Source organism: Streptopelia decaocto, assembly GCF_964273445.1.
Source record: "Streptopelia decaocto genome assembly, chromosome: 3".
Classification (NCBI taxonomy): Eukaryota; Metazoa; Chordata; class Aves; order Columbiformes; family Columbidae; genus Streptopelia; species Streptopelia decaocto.
In genome coordinates, this window is record NC_138656.1 from 74,401,113 (window position 1) to 74,424,841 (window position 23,729).

A 23,729-nucleotide genomic window follows, 5' to 3' on the forward strand; every position below is an offset into this window, starting at 1 on the left:
TGAATAGAACCCCACTTCAGAACTGCATCCTGTAGTAGATTGGACATTGCTAATCCATGGGTTTTAGAACAGAATTGAGCCCAAAGAGGAACCGGGTTGCGATATTTCAGTAGTTGGTGTGTCAGTGGTGGGTTTAGGAATGGTGAGTCTGCGACAAGGAAGGGCGCAGTTGCTGCTTAAATAACAAAACAGTAACACCTGGTAATGCACTGATTTCTGGGATAGGAGTGTGCTTAGAGGTGATGATGGGGTTGTTTTGATAGGTTTTCCTATTTTGAGATCACAGTGTTTCGATACTAAGATTGTGATAAGGTGTTTGCAAAAGTCATTGCACACAATGTAGATGTGGGAGAGATGGAGAAGTAGATGATGTTTGCCTAACAAAATAAGGTACCTCCCAAGTATCTTGTGGGATATGTGACCATATGCAGTTTTAAATAAATATGTGATTAAATTATTAAGAAGTGTAAAAGGATGTGTTTAAGGGTTGGTCCTTTGTTACCATCAGAAGATACTGTGTCTTTAGCATTTGTTATCTCCGGTTGCCTAGCCAAGGATGTGGGGATGAAACTGCTAACACCAAACTTTGTTGCATGGAAGTGCTGCTTTGACTGTTAGCAAAAACTGTCAGTTTGTCTTTGATTTCTGCTTAAATAACCTTCATTTCTTGTAATATTTTTAGGATGGTGCTCAGGTGCAGACATAGCAAAAGTAACAAGCATTAATTCACATTTTTGTCACCTGTCAGCTGGATATATGATACAGACATTTTAACACAAGTGATGTGTGAATATTGACCAAGATGTTATCAAATAATGTGCTTTTTCAGGGTGTATCACAGATAAGTTGGAAGAAACCTGTTGCAACATTAAAGCTGTAGCTTCCTAGAGCATTTGAATCATCAATTGTCCTATGAGACTGTGGAGAGGGTGCATAGAAGATGTCACTGTGGCTAGTTTTGATCCTCCCACACTCTGAAGACAGTGATACGTAGAACTTCAGAAGGATGAAATGATGCATTTTAGTGCAATGCCTACTGTAATGTGCTGATAACTAAAGAAAATAGACTAAAGAAAATAATCTGTAAATGCATTGCTTGCAATTCCATAAACTGATAGGAAGGCATTCGATTGTATTGAAAAACAACCAAACACAAACCGAAACCAAATCACCTAAAAACAATGTAGCCAAAATGAAAAATAAAACCTACCCAAAAGAAAATAGAGGAGGAAAAAATGGCAAAACTTAGCCCAGAAAACTAAAATACATGTAATGGCAGTCTTCTCCGTAGTTCTTACTGAAATCTTAAGAATGACATAGTTTTTCCCACTGTAATTCAGTGAGCTCTTGTTGGAATGATTAAACTGTTCACAGAAGCACTTCAAAATCTACAGCTTGAAAGCTTGGAATTGAATTTAAGAATCTCGTCTGTCAATGCAAAGCTCTGCCAGAAGACCACATTATAGAGCATTGTTCCATTAAGCATTATTTGTTTATAAATAAACAGCACAGATAAGTACTTCTATAGTGGATGCATTTCCTTATGTTAAATATGTGTTTCTAAAGGCATAAATGTGTTGTTTACAAAATAGGCCTTGTGTTTGTGTAAACGTCAACAAGTTGTTCATGTGAGTCTTCCTGAGTCGTCTTATTGCAACGATCTGAATGTGCACTGTGCTTCGTAAAAGAGCTTCTCCTCTTGAACTCTGCTTTCTACTTCTGTGGCATCAGCTGTGATCCTAAGGGGAAGACTCAGTTTTGAACTCGAGCATCTCAGTCCCTTGCTGACCAGCAAAGGATATGGAGAGTGTGCCCTTTCTCGAATTGTGCCAGTTGCTTTTTTGATGTAAATTGACATTTTTGAGAACTGACAAACAAGTCAGATAGAATGTACAATTATAATTTTAAAATGTCATCTATTAAACCAGTGAAAAATCAGGAATTTGCTAAAGAAATTATTCCTAGGATGAGTGGCAGTTTTCTGGCCCTCTCTTCAAAACTGAAGACTTATTCTGAAGAACACAAGAAGTGCCTACCATCAATAATCCTGTAAGAAATATCCTTTTTAAAAGGAAATGTCTTGTTGTCTCTATAAAGGCAGCCATTAGCAGGCACGCACTTGTAATTTGTCCAAATTGCTGTCCATCAGAACAGGCTTTTCATTGTGTTTGAGGTGAGTAGAAGGTGCTTCTTGGTAAATTTAGTTGTGAGATATTTTCAGAGCAATGAAAGTTGTTTTGAATTAGCTATTCATTGTTTTCTCTGGTGGAAGATCTTAACCATAAATATCCACTAAGTATATTTACGTTATAAAGAGTCTCTATTCTATGTAAAATATATTTTAAATTGCTCTTAATTCTTCACCTCTGCTCGCTTACCTGCTTTCTCTTCCAAGATACAAGCTGCTGTTAGAGATTAGTACCTTTAAAATGATGGGCTCACAGAGCAGCTAAGTGATGGTAGGGCATGAATTTGGCAAGAAACAGAGATCAGATTGGATTAAGAGACACGGGCTATAAAGCAAACTGGCTTTCAGTACTGAGAAATACATTGTTATGATTCATACATAATTATGAATCAATTCTGAAGAAAACTTATATTTGTTTTAATAATTACTTTCATGGTGCACCAAAACTTAATAATATTCATCCACTTCTGAGAGGTAAATTTGGGTTTAGTTTACCTTAAAGTAAAACATAGGAGAGATTGTAATTCAAACAAACTTTATGTCCATTTAATGGACATGTGTTGTGTTTTCTGCCTGGTGTTCTCAAGCACTGGATTTTTAATGAGAAGTTTTCTTGACTAAAGTTTTGTTCATAATCATGTGGAGTTCCTTTGGTAGCAGAACCAGACCCTTAATAATAATCAATGAAAGTATTTAAGTGTTAGGGGGAAAAAATGCTGTATGTTAGAGATAAAAGATCAAAATCTATTGGAATCAAAGTTTTCCCACACCACTGCCTTAAAACTTCCGTTTAGCATTTCTGCTGTCATTAGAGGTAACAGTTCTTGTGACGATGATGATAAAATTTTAGAATGATGCTAGTGAATTTCCTAATTACTGCAGTGTGCTCTTCCCATTGCCCCTTTCCATGCTGGTGTCAGTGGAGCAGTTCCCTAGCAAATGCATCATCTGCCTGTGTTTTCAAGAAGTAAAATTATAGACCCTAAAGTAACACCTGAGCAAATGAAGCATTCAATTTTCTGAATATTTTACAGATTTTTTTTTTTCTGTTTCACTTTTTCTAGCTATAACTGGTAATATAATTAAATATTTGTAGAATTTCATTACCTTAATGGCTTCAGTTATATGTTTGAAAAGTAATCTTTTGGAGAAGTTAAATTAGAGGATTAGATGGCACAACTTATTAACTTACTAATTTAGTTTAATTGAAATTCTTAAAACTGGTCTTAATCTGTAATTGTGGTAATATGTTAGAAACAGTCTCCTTTTTGATCTGCAAGAGTTCTATTGCATTGCACTGAATGTCTGTTTTGAGATTAGAACTGCTTAACTTCGTTTCGATTCCCAATCAGTGCATTCCTCTAATAGGTCTGTCCTTTACCTTCGTGGCCTTTTGCACCTGTACTGATTTTTAAAGCTAATGTTACGTTATGTTAAGCTTTCCCGTAGCTGGACTCCACTGGGATTAGTATAGGTCTGTATTGAAAGAGTTTATTTTTCTGCGGTTCTTGGCCATGACACTGCTGGAAAATTTCATGTTTAGATTTCAGTCTGTTTTCCATCCTCCCCCTTCTGCATGAAAAAATAGTTTTTTTTAAAAAGAAAAAAGAATGATTTCTGCTATTTGCCTTATGGACATGTATGTCTTGCAACCAGTGCCTTGTAGCAGAATGACTGCTCCAGAGCATGGAAGGACTGAGACTTATATCGAAATACGTAGTCACAGGTATCACTGTGCATCATCAAGTCTAAGTTTGAAGCTCTTTCCCAAAAATACACTGCAAGAATATTTTTAAAGCATCAAGGCATGGAGCTATCGAGAACAGAATTGTGAATGTTTGAGGTTCTCTTTCAGTGCCACGTTGACTGAGCAAGTATGTGTCTCAAGAAAAAGTTATCCACTCAGTTCTGCTGAATTTTCAATAGACTGCTAAAGACTTTCATACTGATTTGCACAAACACCATTTAATGTTCTTGTCTCTGAATCATTTCACTAACAGTTTCCTCAACTTCCATCTGAAACTGCCTTCCTCATAGTGTGTGGGACACACGTCTTTCTGCTCCTCTGCTCTGCCCAGCAGACCAAAATCAATGTTTACTGCTAGAGTTCCTGAACCAAATACCTGCCATTATTCCAGGTAAATATTGTCCTCCTCAGAGGAAAACCACACAGCTACTTCTAACACGTGGTTAAGTAGTTCTTTTTCTGATAGAACTGCTGTATGCCTCGTCTAATTAGCAGAATGGTCTGGAAAATACTAATATGCTATCTATACATGAAAGAGAGGCAGCCTTTCACAAATGACAATGGAGCATCAGTGAGGAAGAAAGTGAAAACTAATTTGAAGAAAAAGCTGATTTTGTTGAGAGGAAAGTCAGAGGTCGTTCAAGATCTCAAGATAATCGCTATACCTGGGAAATGTGTTCTGGATAGTTGGGGTAGCAGTGTCTGTCCCTTTCTTGTTTGCTCCCTCTATGTATGACACTGAATTGGCAGTTCTCTAGTGGTGAAGGCAAATGGCTTAGGATCAAAAATATTTGCAGTCTTTCAGATATATATATGCCTATCATGTGTGTGTATATATATATATAAATAAATTTCATTAAGGCCAAATTATGTAAGAAAGGTTCTTACTTTTTACAAGGCAAAACCCCTCACATTTCAAAGAAGAAATTGCCTTTCAAAGATTTGAGGCAAACATTAAAAAGTGGCTATATTTGATATTTCCTTACCTGTTAACAAGAAACTGTTTCCAAGATGTTGATCGTTGCCAGAATATGTAGGAAATGGATATTTAAAAGAAAACAAAAATTATTCTAAAAAATTTAAGCAATGGAAACTTGTGAGTATGTGATGTTTTATTCTGCGCAAGGTGCATACTGTGAGAAAGAACTCTTAAGAGGCAGCAGTTCTGCTGCTTCATTCACCACCTCCTTAGAACAGATATTGCCACTGTCCGGGTTTCTTCAAGCAGAGATGTTCATTACTGCTCTTTCTTTCACAGAAGTGAATAATCATCATGGAGTAATTAATTGCTAAGTAGCTTTAGCTTATACACAAAGTATAAAATGAAAATGAATTTTCAGAAAGTTGAGGAAGGTGATCTCCTCCATGAGCAATATTTGCAATGCCAACTTAATTCTTTTTATAGCTGAAGCCGTGGAAGATCACAAGTTCTGTTTTCTTGGCTGTATTTAAAGTCTGTTTCTTAAACATAGTAAGATTAATACTGAGACCGTGTAGTAAGATAAAAAGCAACCTAATCTGTTTCTGGTGAAATACTGTTGTAACAATATTATCTCAAACAGACTATTTTTGGGATGTGGACTTAATACATATTAACACCTATCTTTGGGTGGGTGGGATCTTAGGACATATTGGGTTCTAGAGGGGGACTTTCATGATAAGGCAGTTAATAAACAATTTTGTGGCAGGACTGGAGGTCACAGTGGTCAGTATATAGTCAGCTGTCCACCTGGAGTACAACTTCAACAGAGAATACACTGCTGAAAACTAAAAATAGGTTTTTGTGATGATTCAGTTGCAATTAAAAGCTCTTAGCAGTAGTGATAAGAATCTAAAATTTGTCTGGATTGCCTTTCTTAGTCTCCTAAGTACTATATGTACAAGGGAAGACTGTTCCCAGTACAATTAGTAAACTTAACAGTTCCCTAAGAGAGTATTTGGCACCAGCTTTGTAGCCTTGGTTTTATTATTTCAAAGACGAGAAAAGTTGTTATTACTGGTGCTGCAGATGTGAGTGTGCAAAATCAGCTGTGGTTCTCCTCCATCAGCTACTGGTATCACAGAATGGTTGAGGTTGGAAAGGACCTCTTGAGATCGTCTAGTCCAAACGCTCTGCTCAAGCAGGGTCAGCTAGAGCCAGTTGCCCAGGACCATGTCCAAATGGCTTTTAAATGTCTCCGCAGATGGAGACTTTGGGCAGCCCCTTTGGGCAACTTGTTCCATTGTTTGATGCCCTCAGAGTAAAGTGTGTTCATGTGTCCAGATGGAATGTCATGTTTTAATTTGTGTTTGTTGCCTTCTCCTGTCAGTGGGCACCACTGAGAAGAATTTGGCTCATTCTTCTTCATTCCTTCCCAGCAGGTGTTTATACATGTTATAGTACTAGGAGAGATTAAAACATATGTGATTTGTGAATAGGGTGATAGATTATGTATCCTCCCCTCTTTCTTCGCTGCTGTAAAGCTCCTCTTTAAAATGAACCTACCCAGGGTCAAATTTTTAGTAAAAGTGCCTTTACATCTGGAGTGACTTCAGTGCAATAATATAATGCGTAAAATTAGAGCAGTAATGTAGGTGAGTTAATAGGACTTTTAAACAAAACACTGAGGTATTTGATGTCTTGTTGGCTAGCAAGAAGACTGAATATTTGGGTGGACTGCAACTGATAGTTAATATTAGTGTTTTGAAATCCAGCAGCATTTCCCTTGGAGTCTAGAATCAGGTTACTGCTGCTCCTGATTTGCTAGTTTAACAAACACCTGCAGCTTCTTTTAGTTTATTCCATCTGTCAGATGCTAAATGGTATTACTTCTGATTCAAGTTTATTCAGATAGACTCTATGTAAAATAGTTAATACCATTTGCAGGTATAATTTCTGTCAACTCAGAGATGATCAGATTTTTTTCTTTATTCAGTTTAATCTGCAATTCATTTGTGAACATATCGAAGTTTAATGGTTGTCTGCACCAGCATGACTGGTAATCATGTTTTACAGTCACGCTTTTCTGTGTCATTTATTGATGAGGAGGGTTTTACAGCTACAGAACCCTGTAGTCATTACACCTTCTTTGTTCATTGTTTTATATAAGGAAACCACCCCATCCAAAAGGGTCAAGCTGAAGAAATCACAGACTTCTCTAACCTGAGTCACTCATCAGCAGTTGGTTGAGTGCTTTAGTGCAAGGATCTGCTGCATTGGATCGGCAAAGGTATTAATACGTGTGTAAGGTACCATGTGGAGGTAGAGAAGGAAAAACAGTATTTCTGCTGTTGGTTATGTTATCATTAAGGAAAGTGACTGAATTATGCACTAGAAGTCTTTATACTAGTGAAAACCCCTTCTGAGGATAGTGTTGCATCAGCATAAAAAGGGTAACTTAACACTGTTGAAAATCCTTAAGGCAGACTTACCTTAAGGTAGGTATTTGACAATACTAACAATATTCAAATTGACTGCTGCTGATTATTTTGACGGAATTTTTCATGTCTAGGAAGTACCTTTTCATCAAGTAGTGGGTTTGGGTGATGTGTTTACATTGCACATTGTATTTTGCTATTCATCATTGTAAGAGTGAAGAAAACCATAAATGCGTTTTCCAAGAGTATTTAAAACTTTCTAGAATGCGAATCACTGAGAAGTCATTTCTGTGTGTTTCAACTTGGAGAGGGACAGCTTCAAAAATAGTAAAGCTCAAGATTATTTCAAGCAGTAAATCCAATAGGATTTGATAAACTTTACATTAAAAAAAATATATTTGTAGGCTGGCACACTTATTTACCTTCATGACTAATGATGTTTGAGGACGTTACCAGAAAAGAAAATTGAATTCCAGTGTTCTTGGAACTCTGTAGAGTTTTTCTCTCTTCTTTTTAGGTAGTATTGAACAATCAAAATCCAGTTTCATCTGTTTACTGCGTTTCGTCTTTAGCTTCCTAGTGCTACAGTGGTTCTGTGTCAAATGCAGGAGAATATTTAATTTTAAGAACTTTCTGTGGAATTTTTAAGTGTGGAAATATTTCAAAAAAATAACACTTTTTTGGGAGCTGACTATCTGATTTTCTTCTTTACTTGTATGGAGAAGTCTTGCTACATTTTCAGCAGCAAGAAGTAGGGTCTGTCATAGCAGACGTGTGAGGAAATGATATTGTTTCAACACCAGCAGCCCAAAGAGAGAGAGAGACAAAGACTGAGAAAGGAAGGAATTACTTGTGGTCCTTCTTGAAAGGAATTTGGCAAAGCTAAGGAATTTTGTCAAATAGAAATGGGGAAGGATGAGGAACAAATATATACCCATTGCTGTGTTCTTCTTTGTACTGCTTCCTGTCTCCACAAGAGCTTCATCCTTTCCCTGATGTTCCCCTTGAAAATATCCAGTGGAGTCTGGAGAGACGCTGTATTACAACTCTGAAACAGCGTGGTCTGTGTAATCAATTCCATTACAGCCACTGAATTTAAAATAAAACCACCACACATTGAATGAAGCTCAAATTCGTTACTTTTTTAAAAACTACAATGGAAAACAGAGGAAAATACATATGCAGTGTTACATTGCAGTGGACTTTAAACAAAATACTTTTAAGACAAGTAAAGGGAACAAAGTGCTTGAGTTGCTAAACAGATGGCAGCAATCGTTTCATCCAGGGTATTTAGAAATCTTGGGAAGGATAAGTGGGGCCCAGCATCCATTCTTTTCACTGTACTTGAGGGAGTCTGAATCTTCTCTTCTAACTTCGAAGAAAGTGCTCTACCAAAATGTCTTTTATTCTCTGATTTCCCTGCAGCCCTTCTAGCTTTAAGGTTTCACTTTAATTAAAATACATGGCTTTTTTTTATAGATAGAGCTGGATTTCCCAGGGTGGTCAAGTGCGAGGAAGAACTAGGCCGCTGTGCTCGTGACAGTTCATGGTCCTATTCTGAGTCGCCATGGACGCAGAATGCTTTGGGAATTCAGAACCCTGTCATATCTTATAGATGGGTCCTGAGTGCACTACCTGGATGATTAGTCTGAGTTCAGGAAAAAGAGGGAGGAGATTCAATGTGTGGTTGGTTGAACGTCCCAAGTAATTTTGTGAACCGCTAAGAAAATGACCACAGCTTTGTTTTATTTCTTCAGTCAATATTTAGAAATTCGGAGTTTGAGAAATTCCAGTCAGTAAATTTAAAGAACTTTGAAGGGCTAAAGCTGTGCATTTTTGACAAAGGAGTTGCAAATAAGTTTCACCAGGCTTCTGATCTTCAAAGCTACAGAGCTCTTCTGGTATTGAAACATCGCACAGGCTTCTGGGCTATTCCATATCTGCATAAATCTGAGAGGTAGGAGCATGAGCTCTGTCTTGCTGTGGAATGAGCCATCACACCCTTGTGTCCAGAATTTACATCATGTTACAGACTTAGTCTGCCTAAATAGCAGGACAGATTTCAGCTTTAACGATCCATCTCTTCCCTCTGCTCATCATAAATTGACGGCCTTTGTGTTGACCTTTTAAAAGCAGAAGAGATCACATCTCTGCAAAAGGTGTTGAAGTAGTAACACCTTAGGAAGTAAAAAAATAAAAAAAAATTAAAAATAAACCTTGCAGAACAGTTGCAGAACATGCATTTAAAGGACATGAAATTATTAGCATGAGCTTTCACTTGTCACCTGCAAGGAACTGGTCATCCCCCGGGCTGCTCCTGGCCTTGCAGATGCTCCAGGGCAGCAGGGAACACAATGCTTTGGAAGATGCTCACGCAGAGTAGAAAACAAAAAATAGAATGGAAGTTTGTTTTCCTTCAATATGATGTTACTCCTGCTCATCTTGAGTATGTTGATGGGGCCAGGCTTCTCAAAAATGAGTAGAGGAGTGAAAAAATAGTAGGAAGAGAGAACTGGCTGCCTTTGGTCTCTTTTGAGACGCTGCTGCTTTCAAGCACTAATTCTGGCAGTTCTTTCTTCCCTTTCCCCATCTTTGAATTTGTTTAAAGTGGAGCTCAACCTTCAAATGAGAAGAAAAGCAACTGGGAGCACTTGATTGTTTCTTCTGCTTTTTCCTGCTCTTCAAACTTGTTTCTCAGAAATGTCAGTGAGTGGAACAGGGCACTGGTCAGGCAGAAAGGCACCGATAAGAACAGAGACAGCTTGGATACTGCTTTCTGCTCTCCCACTGGCATGCTGCATAATCTTTGGAAAAATCAGTTCCCTGACACTGTTTTTCCCTTATATAAAACAGGAGGAAATAAGTTTGACAGTGGATGTTGATTGCTTTCCAATTTTCTGCTAAAAAGTGATGCCTAAGAACTAGTCAGTGTATCATTGACTGCGTGAACACTACTGATTCTGTAACAATTTTTCTTCCTCTGTGTCAGATCGGGATACAGAGGAAAATTACCTGGTTTCCTCATTTTTTATTGTTTTCCCCAGTGCTCAGGACCCTAGGCCACTGATGTTATGCAGCTGATGCTTTTCATAGATCAGATTAAGGGTTGATGAAGTAACAGAGCCTCACGCAAGCGTCCCACTGTGCTCTTGAAACTGGAATTTCATTCCTGGTAGTGATCTGTATGGCCTTGCGTTTACCTCAGAAAAATACTGTATTTAAAAAAAAAAAAAAAAAAAAAAAAAAAAAAAGATAAATTTGGAAAGAAGGGAGGTAATATTAAATTCTCACTAACATATAGTGTTCAATATGCCACTAAAGGCCTAATGGTATTTAATATATTGATTCTTCTAAATGTTGAATGTGCAAGTCTCCAAAGATGTTTTATAAACGATAAGAGGAAGAGGTACAATTGTTCACAAATGTTTCACCGGGATTATTTTAAGTCAGTTAAAATTGCCTTTGAGAGTAGAGTTGCACTAAAAAGAGAGAGGAGAGATGGAAAAAAGAAACCCCAAAACAGGGTCCTGCCCGGTCTAGAGTTTCAGGCAAGAGAGGAAAAGCTCTGGTTATCCAGAGCCAGATGCATTGTTAAAAGTTCATACTATCACTTTGACATTTCGAGTAGGACTCAGTGTCTTTGTAAATTCCTCTTCGTATTACCAGTGTAGGTCTCTGAGCTCAGACCATTTCACAAACCATAACATTTTTTAGTGAGTGATTGATCTGTATTATGTGTCCCAGCCATCAGAAGAATCTTGGGATGTTGCTTGTATAAACTGTAATGCAATCTGGTCCTGGGCGTTTAGTTACAGACGTTCATAGACCTATTGGCGATACACTATCCTCCTGGATTTGGGCATAGGGCTTATCTGATACCTAAAAAAAAAAAAAAAGGGCTGGGGGGTGGGGAGGGGGAGAAGAAAAAAAAAGCCTCTGATTTTCTCTGTTCCCCACTTAAATAACTCAACACATCTGGTAACACTGTAGGATCATTGTCCTTTCAGTTCCTCTGCAGCTCGTATTGCTACAATATTTCTTCAGTATCTGGTTTCCTAAAGGGCAATGTGATTTCTTTTTTTTTTTTAGGCTGTTTTTATAGGTCTTGCAAATTAACCCATATGCATTGCAAGAAAAAACATGACTTTTAATCAGCACCGTTTCTAAAGTTAGTGCTTGCTCTGTGCATATGAATATGTATATGAACCAGCATTTAAAAAAAAAAAAAAAAAAACACAAAACCTTTCTGCTAGTACTGAAAACTAGCATACAAATGTGTTTTTATTATCAAATAAAGTATGCCTAAATGTTAAAATATCTTTCTGTTTGGGGTTTTATCATTTGACTTCGTGTCTTCAGTTACAAGAACGATAAAAATGGAAACTAAATCTTTTTAATTCAATAAGAACGACATTGAATTTTGGGAAGCAAAAGGAGGAATCAGATACAGCCTCATATGCATAGGAAATTAAACATTCAAGAAATTAAAACTTTGTGAGCAACTAAAAGGGTAGCCTTAAGGTGTGCTTAGTTGAAATGCCTGCATTTAATTTTACAATTAATCTGAGTATTTTGTTCCGATTAAGGCAGTTCACATGCACGACTTTAAATTGTACGGTAGTTCCAGGGAGACTGTGGACTGCTTGTTTTACATTCTGGATCAAGTTCAGATTTTTAGGCTTCGCTTGAATAAAATAAAAAGTCTGAACCCTGAAGATAATACAGATTGATAAACCTGATTTAAACATTCCCGTGTTGCCGACTTTCAGTGTATGTGGTACAGCTGAGCCTCAGGCCATGAACTAAATACATCCACAGTGCATTCCCAGGGCACCTGAATACCAAATGATCACATTTGAAAGGTTACCTTTCTATGGATTCTGACTTTTCTGTATTAGCCACAAAGATTAGAATTTTAACAGCTCCCAATGAGAGGTATTGTGAAGTATTTACTTGGCAGGAAAAAACAAAACAAAACAAAGCCCAGATGAGGTACTGTCTCATATTCATGAACTGGGATTTATTAGTTTTGTGAACATCCTTGTGAGAATACGCTCCATAGTTCACACTTTAGGAAAAAAAGAAAGTCTTGCTTTTCATTTATATTGACTTAAAACTTTGATAGAAGAGTTATTGTAGTAGAGGCTTTAGCAGAGAGACACGATCATGCTTGTGCAGAATATATCCCCGTAAATCCTTCAGTCTTTCGCAACTGGCTTTCTGCAAGGAAAGGCTATGACCATTTAACTCTCTGGAAATCTGGCGATAGCTTTGTTAGTAAATTTGGTGATAATTAAAGATGTAAGGCTTTTTCTCCTTTTGTTTTACAGGTTGTGGAACTCATTTCAAGTGCTATTGGTGACTTAGTTCAAGGTATATATTATGAAAACTCCAAATCATCTGAGGTAAGAATTTCAGTAGTTTTATGTACCCAAGAAATTTGGTGATATTAATGTGTGACTGCAGTAAATATGATGACTTTCTCATCTGTTTAAGAGGGAGAGGGAGGAAGAGAATAGCTGCAGTCCTAGTGAGTTTTAGCAGTAACATCGTTATGACACCTGTGAGCTCTGATGGAATTTTCTCAAAATGCCTAAAGAGGGACTATTTTATTTCTGTGAGAGCTTAATAAAATAATATCACATGTCATTACCGGGAGCTCTAGGCAAGCTTTACTATGGGGTTTCAAAACATTTCCAGAGGTTTCTAGTCAAGGTTCTGTTAGAGGCATTTATTACAATATTGTCAACATCATTAATATTTTCATGTCAAATCTCCCATTTCCAAGCCCAAAGATGTTTACAGAATGCTTCATCCTGAACTTATATTGGGTCCTTTCTTCTTTGAAGTGTTCACTTATTAATCGTATAAACATGAGTTTTGTCCTGAAGTGGTATGAGTGTAGCCCTGCGCTCTTCTCCACCAAAAGTCCCAGTGCACGTGTTGCAGGAGTTGGCGTGGGCAAAAGCAGCGGCTGCCAGTGTTTCACACCACATAATCTCGTATTTCTTCAAGGGAAATTATGGATGTGCCATGTTACTGTGTGGCAAGAACTGTAATGAAAATTCGTCACATTAGATCTAGGTAGTTTTGTCTTTACTAGAATCTTTAAGGAAACTTGTAGAGATGCTTCTTGAAGTAGGCTTGCTTCGTTGGGATGTTGGAGCAAAAAAAGAGTTCTTTCTTTCATTTGCTATAACTGTATCTTAGCACATGCTAAAATTGATAATTTTAAAGTTGCCGTGACCTCTACAGGTTTTATGATAGCAAATTTTCACTGTGTAGGAATGATGAATAGTCTGTGTATGTGAATATCTGTCTTGAAATTCACTGAGGTAGATAGATATATTTACAGTGATATTTCTCATGTGCCTCGTTTGCCTCAAGAGACCCGAATCTTAGCGCTCAGTAGGTGAGATGGCTCTGAGATTGCAAAAGCATATGAATTCATTTATATTTGTCGTGTACTTAGATTGCAGCTCTGTTTTACTGTTGCTATATTGTAGTATGTCGCAAAAGGAATACCTTGGTGGAAGTCTTGATCGCATGGGTTACCGCTACAGGAGATGCCTGTGCTGGTGGCACTGGCCAAACCGCAGTGGGCAAGCAGAGAGGGCCATCGGCTAACTGTGGCTGGGTGCCACTGCATGGTATCTGTCTCTCCTGCTCTGCAGCGGCAAAGACATGTTGCTAAAACTAACCTTGTTTAAGTTTATCCCTCTGACTCTGAAACTGGTTGGGTAGGAGGCGATCACACGGGTGAGCTGAGATCTTCCCTTGAAGGGAGCCAGAGCCTCTGGCAGAGAAGCGATAATGGCACATTTGGGAGATCATAGGATCAGAGAATAGAATCACAGAATGTCCCAAGTTGGACGGGACCCACAAGGATCATTGAGTCCAACTTCTGTCCCTGCATATGACAACCCCACAGTTCACACCATGTGTCTGAGGGCGTTGTCCAGTCTCTTCTTGAACACTGTCAGGCTTAGGGCCGTGACACCTCCCTGGGGAGATGCCCATGGCCAGGGGCTCGCACGGCTGTGCATGGAGGGTGACATGCACAGGGTGTCCAATGGCGCCTCTTGGGAGGGGACCCTGGGCAGACAGGTGGTAGCAGCGCAGTGTTGGGAACCTGACAGTCCGTCTGCACCTGCCATGTTTAACCCGTGGATGGAAACCAGACTGCGGCCTTTGGGGTTGCTCCCAAGCGCTGTGCCCAGGGTTGTGTGTTAAAATAGGTGGTGTCTTCTGAGACTTTCACAAAGAATGCTTAAAATTTTATTTTCCGTGTTGCAGCAGGTTTCTAAATACAGACAGATCCCAGATATATCGTATTTTAAATAACAACTACTCTTTTGTGTGTAGAAGTAAAGCTCAGTAAGTTCTTCTCAGCAATAAAACTGCATTTTATTTCAACCATGGCCCCTGTATAAATGAGAAGTGTTGTGGACATTTTTGAGTTCCTGCCACTGCAGAAGGTCTTAATCTGCTTTTTCTTAAGTCTTTCTGTTTATCTTCTGTTTCTGAAGCACTCCACATGTGTGTATGGCAAGGGAAGTGTGAGATAAACTAAGCACAGCTGCACCACATTTACCCTCCCATTGCCCAATGACAAATAGAAAATACTTTTGAAAGCTGAAATTACAGTATACCCTTCCTTACTTTACTCAAACTAACTAACCCACTTAACTAAAAACACAATTAGTATGGTGGCATAATAGGTACTGAAAATTATGTGACAGTGTCTGAAGTTTAGTCTTGATGATGGGTAGAGCATGACTTCTGATGAGACCTAAAACAAACAAGTGCGGGATCTACTTCTTTTTAATCTCATACTCTGAGAAATTTGGTTCCATGCCATGTGGGAGAAGCATCCCTGCTGCTTTCCTCACACTATTCTTCTGAGACCGCGTCCCATTCGTGTCCTGAACATCTCTTTAGCAATGATTGCCAAATGGACTAGGTCAGCTGTTGGTCTGCCTTATTTGCATCCTTTGTGCATCTTCCCTCTGCCCCTAATTGCAACTTGACTGAAACGAAAATGTGAACTACATTTCTTAGAGGTAAGACAAATGCTTTAATCTACTCTGCAGCTAAATCTCAAATGTCAGACTTTGTTTCTTCTGAAGTGTATGGCATAGGGATGTTAGTAATGGCATTTTCATTGCTGGGAATGTCTTAAATTTGGAAAAGCAGAAGGGTATCTTCCCACCTTTTTTTTTTTTCCTTTTCAAGACAGGAAAACTGTACTTCATATATTAAATGTCTTTAATGCAGTTGTTATGAATCTCCTCAGTACCATAAAATAGATTAATTTATCACCAAGTTGGTCTGAGCTTTGCTAGATGTCTGCCTAGATGGTTTTATCTTGATGGTTTTGTCGTTTACTTCAGACAAAAATAACTCTGCAAAATTCACCTTTCTCCTCTGAGACCCTGAGTTCATGTTTACCCCCCAAATAAAAGTTTCCGTTTTCTTCATTTGGATGGCTGAGTAGGAAAATGAAAGAATCATTTGACCTAACAAGATTGACCTTATTTACTCCTGAAGACATACAATGGATATAATTATTTGACAGGTCTCATTACCACTTTTTTTTTTCCTCCGTAAAACCAAACGCAATCCTACAGCCACCCCATTTTAGTACATTCTGTTTGGTCATTCTTCATCTTGTCTGCATAGTGAGTCATTAGATCTGTGTGAAATGGGGGAAATAAAGATAATATTTAACTTTTCATCTGTATGTGAAATGACAACCCAAACTACAAAGTGTAGGCTTTGGTTGCAAAGCCAGCCTGAAGGTTAGGGCTGCCACTCAAGTTCAAAGCAGCAAATAGCTGCTGTGGTTTAAGACATTTCATTAGTGGCTTAAGCTAATATTTTGGACTGTAGGCTGGAGCAGAAAAAGGGGTGATGTGATAAACCTTTGTGTACTAGTAATAAATCCCCTCTCAACCCAAAACGCTGTGAGTGAAGGACACTCTTCGCAGTTCCCATCTCTCTTCCCTAACTCTAGATCTAATTTGGGAGTAAAATTTGTGCCTTCAGTGAGTGCAAAAATGAAAGTTGTCTAATCTGGCCTTCAGTCATAGCCTTGGTATCTATTTTTAACAGAAAAAAAACATTGCACTGAGTCTCTGTTCCCTATTTCGAAAAGATTGAAAGCTTCTAAAATGTTTGCTAACTCACAGATCACTCTTGCACTTTTGTAATAGAAACCTTCTGTCTTAATATCCGAGACATTTTAACAAATATGAATGAAGAATGCATTAGCATCCCTGCTAGTCCACTGAACAGGGACAAGAGATACGGGGAAGCTCAAGATCCAGCAGCAGAATCAAGAGCAGGACTTGATTGTGTTGGCTTTTATGCTTCACTTGCCAGACCGTTCTTGCAATCTTAAAGTATTAGGGGTTGTCACAGGAAACTGCCTTGTTGGGATTTTTTCCTTACCTCCAGAATATCTAGCTGATGCTTACTGAGCCTTTCCAAAACTCATTTTTACTGTTGGAATGAGACTATAACATAAGACAAGACCATTTCCAACATGTTCCACTGATGGCTAGAAGAGCTCCTAGGTATTTTGGAAATTTGTGAAAATTGTGTATAGCTAGTATGTAAAACAAGTTGAAATAAGAAATACATTAGTGGCAAGTACTCATTGAAACAAATAGTGAATTAACAGGTATTTGTTTTAGACCTATACACAGGGTGTTTCAAAAGGACAGACCAAATTTGAAGAGGAAGAGCTTTGAAATTGGGTCCCTCTTTTTGAAACACCCCGTAGGGTTTTTATTAATGACAATAAGTTTATGTTCCAACAAAACACAGACTACATGCAGAGAGTTGTACCAGTTCTTCTTTGATGTTCGGTCACCAGTCCTACTTTGAGGAGTAACATTTAGGGGTACTGCACGTGTCCATCAACTGGACCACTGTGAGTCTATGTTATAAGTAAAGGATTTGCTTATAAATTTTACCATAGGAGGTAAATGAAATGTATTTTGAGTCATGTAAACCACCTTTTAGCAGGGCAGGAATCAGAGTCAGAGCTCTTTTTTTTCAATGTTTCTATTGCAAGACAAAAGGGAAAACTAAAATACGCAATTTGAGTAGAGAACATCTGTGAAAAGAATTGGTAAATATGTCAGAGGGGGAAAAAAAAAAGCATAGCTAAAAGAAGGCCAGTGCTATTTGTTTACTGCTTTTGTTCTTTTAAATACTAAGCTTTTCCAGAGAGATTTAAAAGTAACAGATGTGGAAAGATATTTGAATTTATTATAATTTTTCAAACTTTTTAAAAAATTGTGTGTTGTTTTCTTTTACAGAGGCACAATAAAAATATGAGGTAGTCGGTGGCACGCTTTATTGACCCATTTGCAGATACTCTTGTTCCTCCAAAAGCAGGGAAGGCGTGTATTCATAGACAAATAAAATACGCCCTGTCATGTTCAGCAAACAGGAATACATCTGGTGAAGGCTTATGTGAACCACATGCAAGATGTTTTGCTACCGGTAGAGAGATTCGTAGTTGTATTGGAATTTATTTATGTAAAATAGAAGTTCTTGAGCTACCTAATTTAAAACGTTGAAATGCTGTTGTAAAATATTTGTTTCTGTGGATTGTTTGCCCATTGAGAACCAAACTAAGGTTTGATATAAGTGATTGAGACATTTTGATCATTTTGTGCCACAGCAGATGGCTAGAAAAGAGCTGCCATGGTGTGGCAATCAAATAAAGGCTCTCTTACCAACTACTGCTGAAGTTTTACATTGGAAAGTCTCACACTTCCTTCCTGGTTTTGCAAATGGTTTTGTGCACATTTAAGACACAGTTTTCATTCATAATTTCCTGAAAATGTTGTCAGCTGAACTGCATATAAGCATCTTGTTTGGTGTGACAAACCAAACTGAGTTATTTTAAGTGCCACTTTCATACTAGGGATCATTGTTAACATCACTAAGGGCTGCCCTTCCTGGTGCTTGTGACTGCATATTTTGTCCTGCAGTTTCATTTTCTAAAAGTTTTTTGTTTCCTGTTGCCTGAGATGATTGTTTCAAACCCAATTTAAATTATGGAAGCAGCTTAACAACAACAAGAAAAAATCTCAACTAGCCAAAATCTTTCTAACAGAACAGTACCTGACCTTGCCACGAGTTGGACTCAATGATCCATGTGGTCCCTTCTAACTCAGGGCATTCTGTGATTAGTGAAATGGGAGCACCCTCAGCTGTTCTTAATTTCCCATAGGAAATCAGGGTCGACAGAGCTGGATTTGGGTTTTTTCCCTGTGCTCCTATGCTGACATTATCCAAACGGTGTCTGGAGTTGGCTGCTTTCTTCCAGAGTTGGCTGTGATCTGAACCCACTTCTTGTGGACAGAACTTGTGACAAGGTCCGTCTGTAAGCATTAGTTAATCAAATGTCTGAGCGCTGTCAACTACAGCTAGAATTAATTGAAGTTTAAAAAGGCTTTTATGTGACAGGCTGCTAGGAGTCTTCTGGGCCAACCAATGTGCTTTGAAATATCCACTGCTGACAGAACAAAACAAAACTTACAAGAAAATGCAAAATTTCTCTAAAATAAAAAGTGCTGTTATTATGTCAGATTTTACAGGCTTTGCAATTTAGAACTAGTTTCATTTTTCCCTTGGTGTTTGAAAATGATGTTTAGATTTTGTCAGACACACCCTTGTTGCAACAATGCAGTGTTGTTGGTGGGCAGTTTACATGTAACATGCGAGTTAACTTTAGAAAAAATGGCATTTGGATTGTTGGAAAACTTTGCCTTCCTAAGCAGCAGAAGCTTTAGGGATATGTGGTCATAAGTTGTTATGTCATGAAAATGAGCTATATTTTGCCTTGCAAGCTCACACACTAAAGCACACACACATGGGCATAATGCCTTTTAACAGCTGGCTTCTTTCTGTAACCCAGGGATTCCCAATTAAATCTTTTTAAGATTTCAACACTGTATCTTCAAATAGGTCTCAATTTTTGTCCTTTTTTTTTTTTTTTTTTTTTTTTTAAATTAGAAGTGTGTTTAAATGCTTGAAACTCCTACATGATGTTCAGGTAGCGGACAGTAACTTGTGCTGTTATTTTCAGTCCTGTGATGAAATTCAGACTTGTTTAAGAAGAATATATTTTTGTAACAAATCATAGTATTAGCTTCCTTGTATATGTCAAGTTACAATGGCTATTTAAGCTTCTTCAGTTCCTGCAGTTGATATTTTATAATATCCACATTCCTATTACTGTTCAAAGACTCCAGCAAGTAAACATTTTCAACTTATGGGTCTTCTGAAAGATTTTTTAACTTCATAAAATGTTTCAGGATACCCTTCTAGAATATTTTTATCTTGGTTGGATTTAAAGCAAATAATTATAAAAATCACTGCCAATTTTCAATATCATCCAGCAAACTTTAGTAAATACTGTTTTTTCACTGAGCAGATTGGTTGTTAAGGAAAAGATTGTATTGCATCTTCCAAGAGCTCCTGATTTTAAATTTAAAATAAATTGACCTATATCTGAGTGGAAAAAAAAAAAAGACTTGATATATAGGAAACTACTTGAATTAAATGCTCATTTTGACATTTTGCCAGTCGTGGGAATTTGCACATGCTCTGGGCTGAGTTAAGATATTAAAACAAAAATACTACAGTAAAATGAAACATGAGGAAAGTTTAGGCTTGACTTTGTAAGTTATCCTATGCATAACAGCAAACATGTGGTTTCTCTGTTCTTCACTTTCCTTGTATAAGTTAATAGTATGTCTGAAAGCAAAGGCATTTTGATACAGCTCTGTGTTACTTGGCATTGCAGAATTCTTCTACTTTTTCCATTAGTCTCAAATTATCCTCTCCCTTGTAAGGCAGCACTTCTGGGTGATATCCATAAGGGAGGAAAATTAGAGCTGAACGGATGGATTCTATTTCATTTGTTACCGATTTCATGACAAATAATACCTTGCTAGAAAACTATAGGGTCACACAGAATTACTTCTTGCTCGTTTCTAAGTAATTTAATTGACATCACTTGGAGGGAAAGGTCTTGTTATATAAGAGGTTTTCTATATTACTCTTTTAAAGATTACTTTTTGGCTTAGTGTATGCAACAGATTTGGCTGAAGAAATTACAAACTTTTAAACATTTATATGCTTGAAATTTTTTCTGTACCTTCTCATTACTGATTTTAGTTTTTTTTCTAAGCAAGACTCTTTTAGAGAGTACCTAAAGGTATGACAGTAACATGTATGTAAGAAAAATTACAGTCCTGTCTAGCTTCGAAGAACCATTAGTAAAATAGTGGCATATTGGCACCTTGAGAGCCAAAGGAGCTGCAGTTGAATTTGGGCTTGGGGGGATTTGTGTTAATTGGCTTGATTTGTGTTAATTAAAGCACTTTGTAGAAAGTAATCCAAATTAATATTTTGGATACAAAGGATTTTGAGAAGTGTTGAGCATCTCTGACCTTATAGTCAAGGTAATAAAGTTCACTAGAGGCAACACTGAGATCTCTCTTGGTCCCTTGAGAAAGTTAATACCTGACACAGCTAAATCACAGTGTAGTTTATTTATTTTTGAATACTTTCAGTCATTCTTCATCCTTAATATGAGACTGAAAGAGATACAAGTCCTTCATTTTTCCAGTGCAGTTCTATAAAGATTTTTAATACCTTTTGTAATAATTTTTTTGTTGACTACAAAGGGGAAATTGCAGGGACTTCTCAAGTTTGTTTGGGATTGTTGGTTCTGGGTAACTGTAAAGGGGCCGAAATGCCAATGTATTCTGGGGTTTTTGTGGCATTTGGTTGGTTGGTTTGCGTTGGTTTTTTGTTGGTTTGGTTTGGTGTGGTTTTTGGGGGGGTGCGTTTGTTTGGTTTGGGGTTTTGGTTTGGTTTGTTTTTTTTTCCATGTGTGTTTGGCTTGGTTGTTTGTGTTTGGTTGTGTTTTGTTCTTTCTCCCTGGTACCTCAGAAAAAATATAATTGGCTGTTAATGTTCAGTGTAATTATACAGTCATTAAGAAAAGAATCTACATAGAATCTGTTGACAGCTCCAGATATTTTGCATTGTTCTTTTTGAGCAGAAAATGAAAATGTTGTTTGTTGAAGCTGCTAGTATGCTTATTTATAGTATAGTGTGTGTGTGTATATATATATATATATACATACATATATGTATATAAAAAATTTATTCTGATGCTTTTTTCTACTTATCCCCAAAAAGTGCCCGCTCTTATTTGCCACCTTGGCACCAGGAGTTTTGTTATTTACCACATAGTGCACTATCCTATGCCACACCATTAACTTCTGCAAGCTGACACAGCTGCAGTTTTGGTGTTTTCATGTTAGCCTCTGCTTCATTTTCAGGAGAACTGTCTTACAGATGATATCGGCATCTCTACGTGGAAGGAGCAGGTTTTCCTGTCGCACAGTGCCTTGCTGGCAAAGAGCTGCCAGGCTGCAATGGAGCTAGCAAAGCACAGCGCTGAGATCCAGGACATGGCATTTCAGTACGGAAAACACATGTCTATGAGTCATAAGGTACGCCTTTTCCTTTCATTCTGGGATCCTTAAATACAGTAAGATTTGTAAAACGTGTTGCTCTTGAGCTGTGTCGTATACTGCCGCTGTGCTGTAGACTTTTGCCAGCAGGTCAGTGACGCTGAGAGATTTGACTGCTGGCTGGTGTGAAGATGTTTGCAGAAGCTGCTGGTATGAACAGTGCTTATGAACTGGCAAAATGTAGCGTGGCAACTGTAGTTTAGTTCATTCAAGGCTCTGTTAATGTCCCTCCAGCGCACCTTTCTGTAGCAGCTTAAAACTTTGCCTCCTCTGCTCCTGTGTTCTTCCCACAGCCTTTGTCCCAGCAGCAGGAGTCGCAGGAGGAAGTGTGTGTTGGGTCTCAGCTGCCACCATGCAGAGATTCGTGCCGAGATGCTCAGCTGCCTGCAGCAGCACACGGGCTGAGCACGAGCTGCAGTGGCTGAAGGACCTGTACACATTCCCTTCTGAATAGTCTGCTGTGGAGGTAACTGCCAGAGGAGGTGGCAGGAGGATGAGGAGGGAGGTCACCAGACATGGACAGGAGCAGCCTATACTTCTGCAGCAGTAGAGTTTCCCAGAGGAGGCCTCTGACCTCCATGAGAGAGTTAGGCCAAAGGCAAACACACACAGTGTGGAGCCCGGATTCTTGGCACTCTTGCTTATCCCTAAAGATCTGCTCCTACTGTATTGCACTGCTTGCAAGTACAGATGTAGCTTGAGACAGGCAGACAGACCGACCTCCCATCCACTTCAGCTGAGTTGGTTTAGACACTTTCCAGTTCCTCCAGGAGACAGAAGTGGTTTTATAAAGCACAACTTTACTGCCATAGATATGCCACTGTATGCTGTTACTAGGTACAGCTCTACCAGTAAATTGCTTCCAGTGCAGACTATAGCTTTAATGTTTTGTGTATGCTTTCACATTAATACATTCACCATTAACCTATAGTTGTGTATAAAGGATTGCATAATTCTCACAGAAAGCTCCTAGCTATGTAACGTTTTCTTTGTCAGAAGAAGGGTACTATTGCATCGACTTCCTTTGGTACTCAAAATAACTCAAAATGTATTACCTTTCACAGATTAAAAACTGATATTCTTCCCACCAAAGACTGGATCATTTTTTTCCATTATATTATTTCTGCTTCCTGCCCCTCAACAGTCTTCTGCCTGGCTGTGTGATATCACTTGCCCAGCTCTGCAAGGTGTCTTTTACCCATTTCTTTCCAGATTCTCTACACGCTTCTCTTACCACAACTTTCTGCCACTGCAGTGCTTTCAGCCTTTTCCCCTCTCTCCTGTAAACTTGAAAAAGTGCAACGAGTGTCAAAGCAGAAAGGGGGGAGTAGGTATAGAATCAGGATATGGACCTTGTTTGGACGAGTGGATACATATCGACTGTTCCTGGGAACTGAAGAAAGATGTTCTTCTCTTTCAGCTGCATTCGGACCTTCAGCCATTTGTTAAAGAAAGTTCTAGTGACACTGTGGCATTCAGTTTGAATTCTGCTCCTGCAGTCCTCCATCAGGAATTCCTTGGAAGGGAGGCATGGATTAAACAGATCAGAGAGGTAAATAAGAGTGTTGTTTAGAATTTCGTAGTTCTGCCATTTGTATCTTTTCCTATCTGTAGTTTATAATGTGCAATGAAACTTAGAAACTGACAATGGACAGGACAACACAGAAGTTCCCTCTGCTCTTGAATACTTAACACCTCTCTCTTCCATGCTTTCAAGGGGAGGAAAACTAGGGACTTGACAGTCGAGCTCTGTTGAACTTCTGTGTGTCAGTGTAACAAGTGGATTCATTTGTACAGAGCATGTGTCTGTTCCTCTGCACAACTTGTGCAGTCCCATGTCTTCAAGTAACTTCAAGCTACTTTC

The 23,729-nt window shown here is 38.3% G+C and overlaps 1 protein-coding gene across 4 annotated transcripts in view; it reads left to right on the top strand.

Annotated features, from left to right (window-relative positions):
• Positions 1 to 23,729, top strand: part of PDSS2 (decaprenyl diphosphate synthase subunit 2) — a 117,168-nt gene that overhangs the window by 77,509 nt on the left and 15,930 nt on the right. For all 4 annotated transcript variants that reach the window (XM_082049974.1, XM_082049977.1, XM_082049976.1 and 1 more), the window contains 3 exons: positions 12,623 to 12,697; positions 21,671 to 21,844; positions 23,286 to 23,417. In XM_082049974.1, the coding sequence (XP_081906100.1) occupies positions 12,623 to 12,697; positions 21,671 to 21,844; positions 23,286 to 23,417 (381 nt within the window). The remainder of the gene's footprint in view (positions 1 to 12,622; positions 12,698 to 21,670; positions 21,845 to 23,285; positions 23,418 to 23,729) is intronic.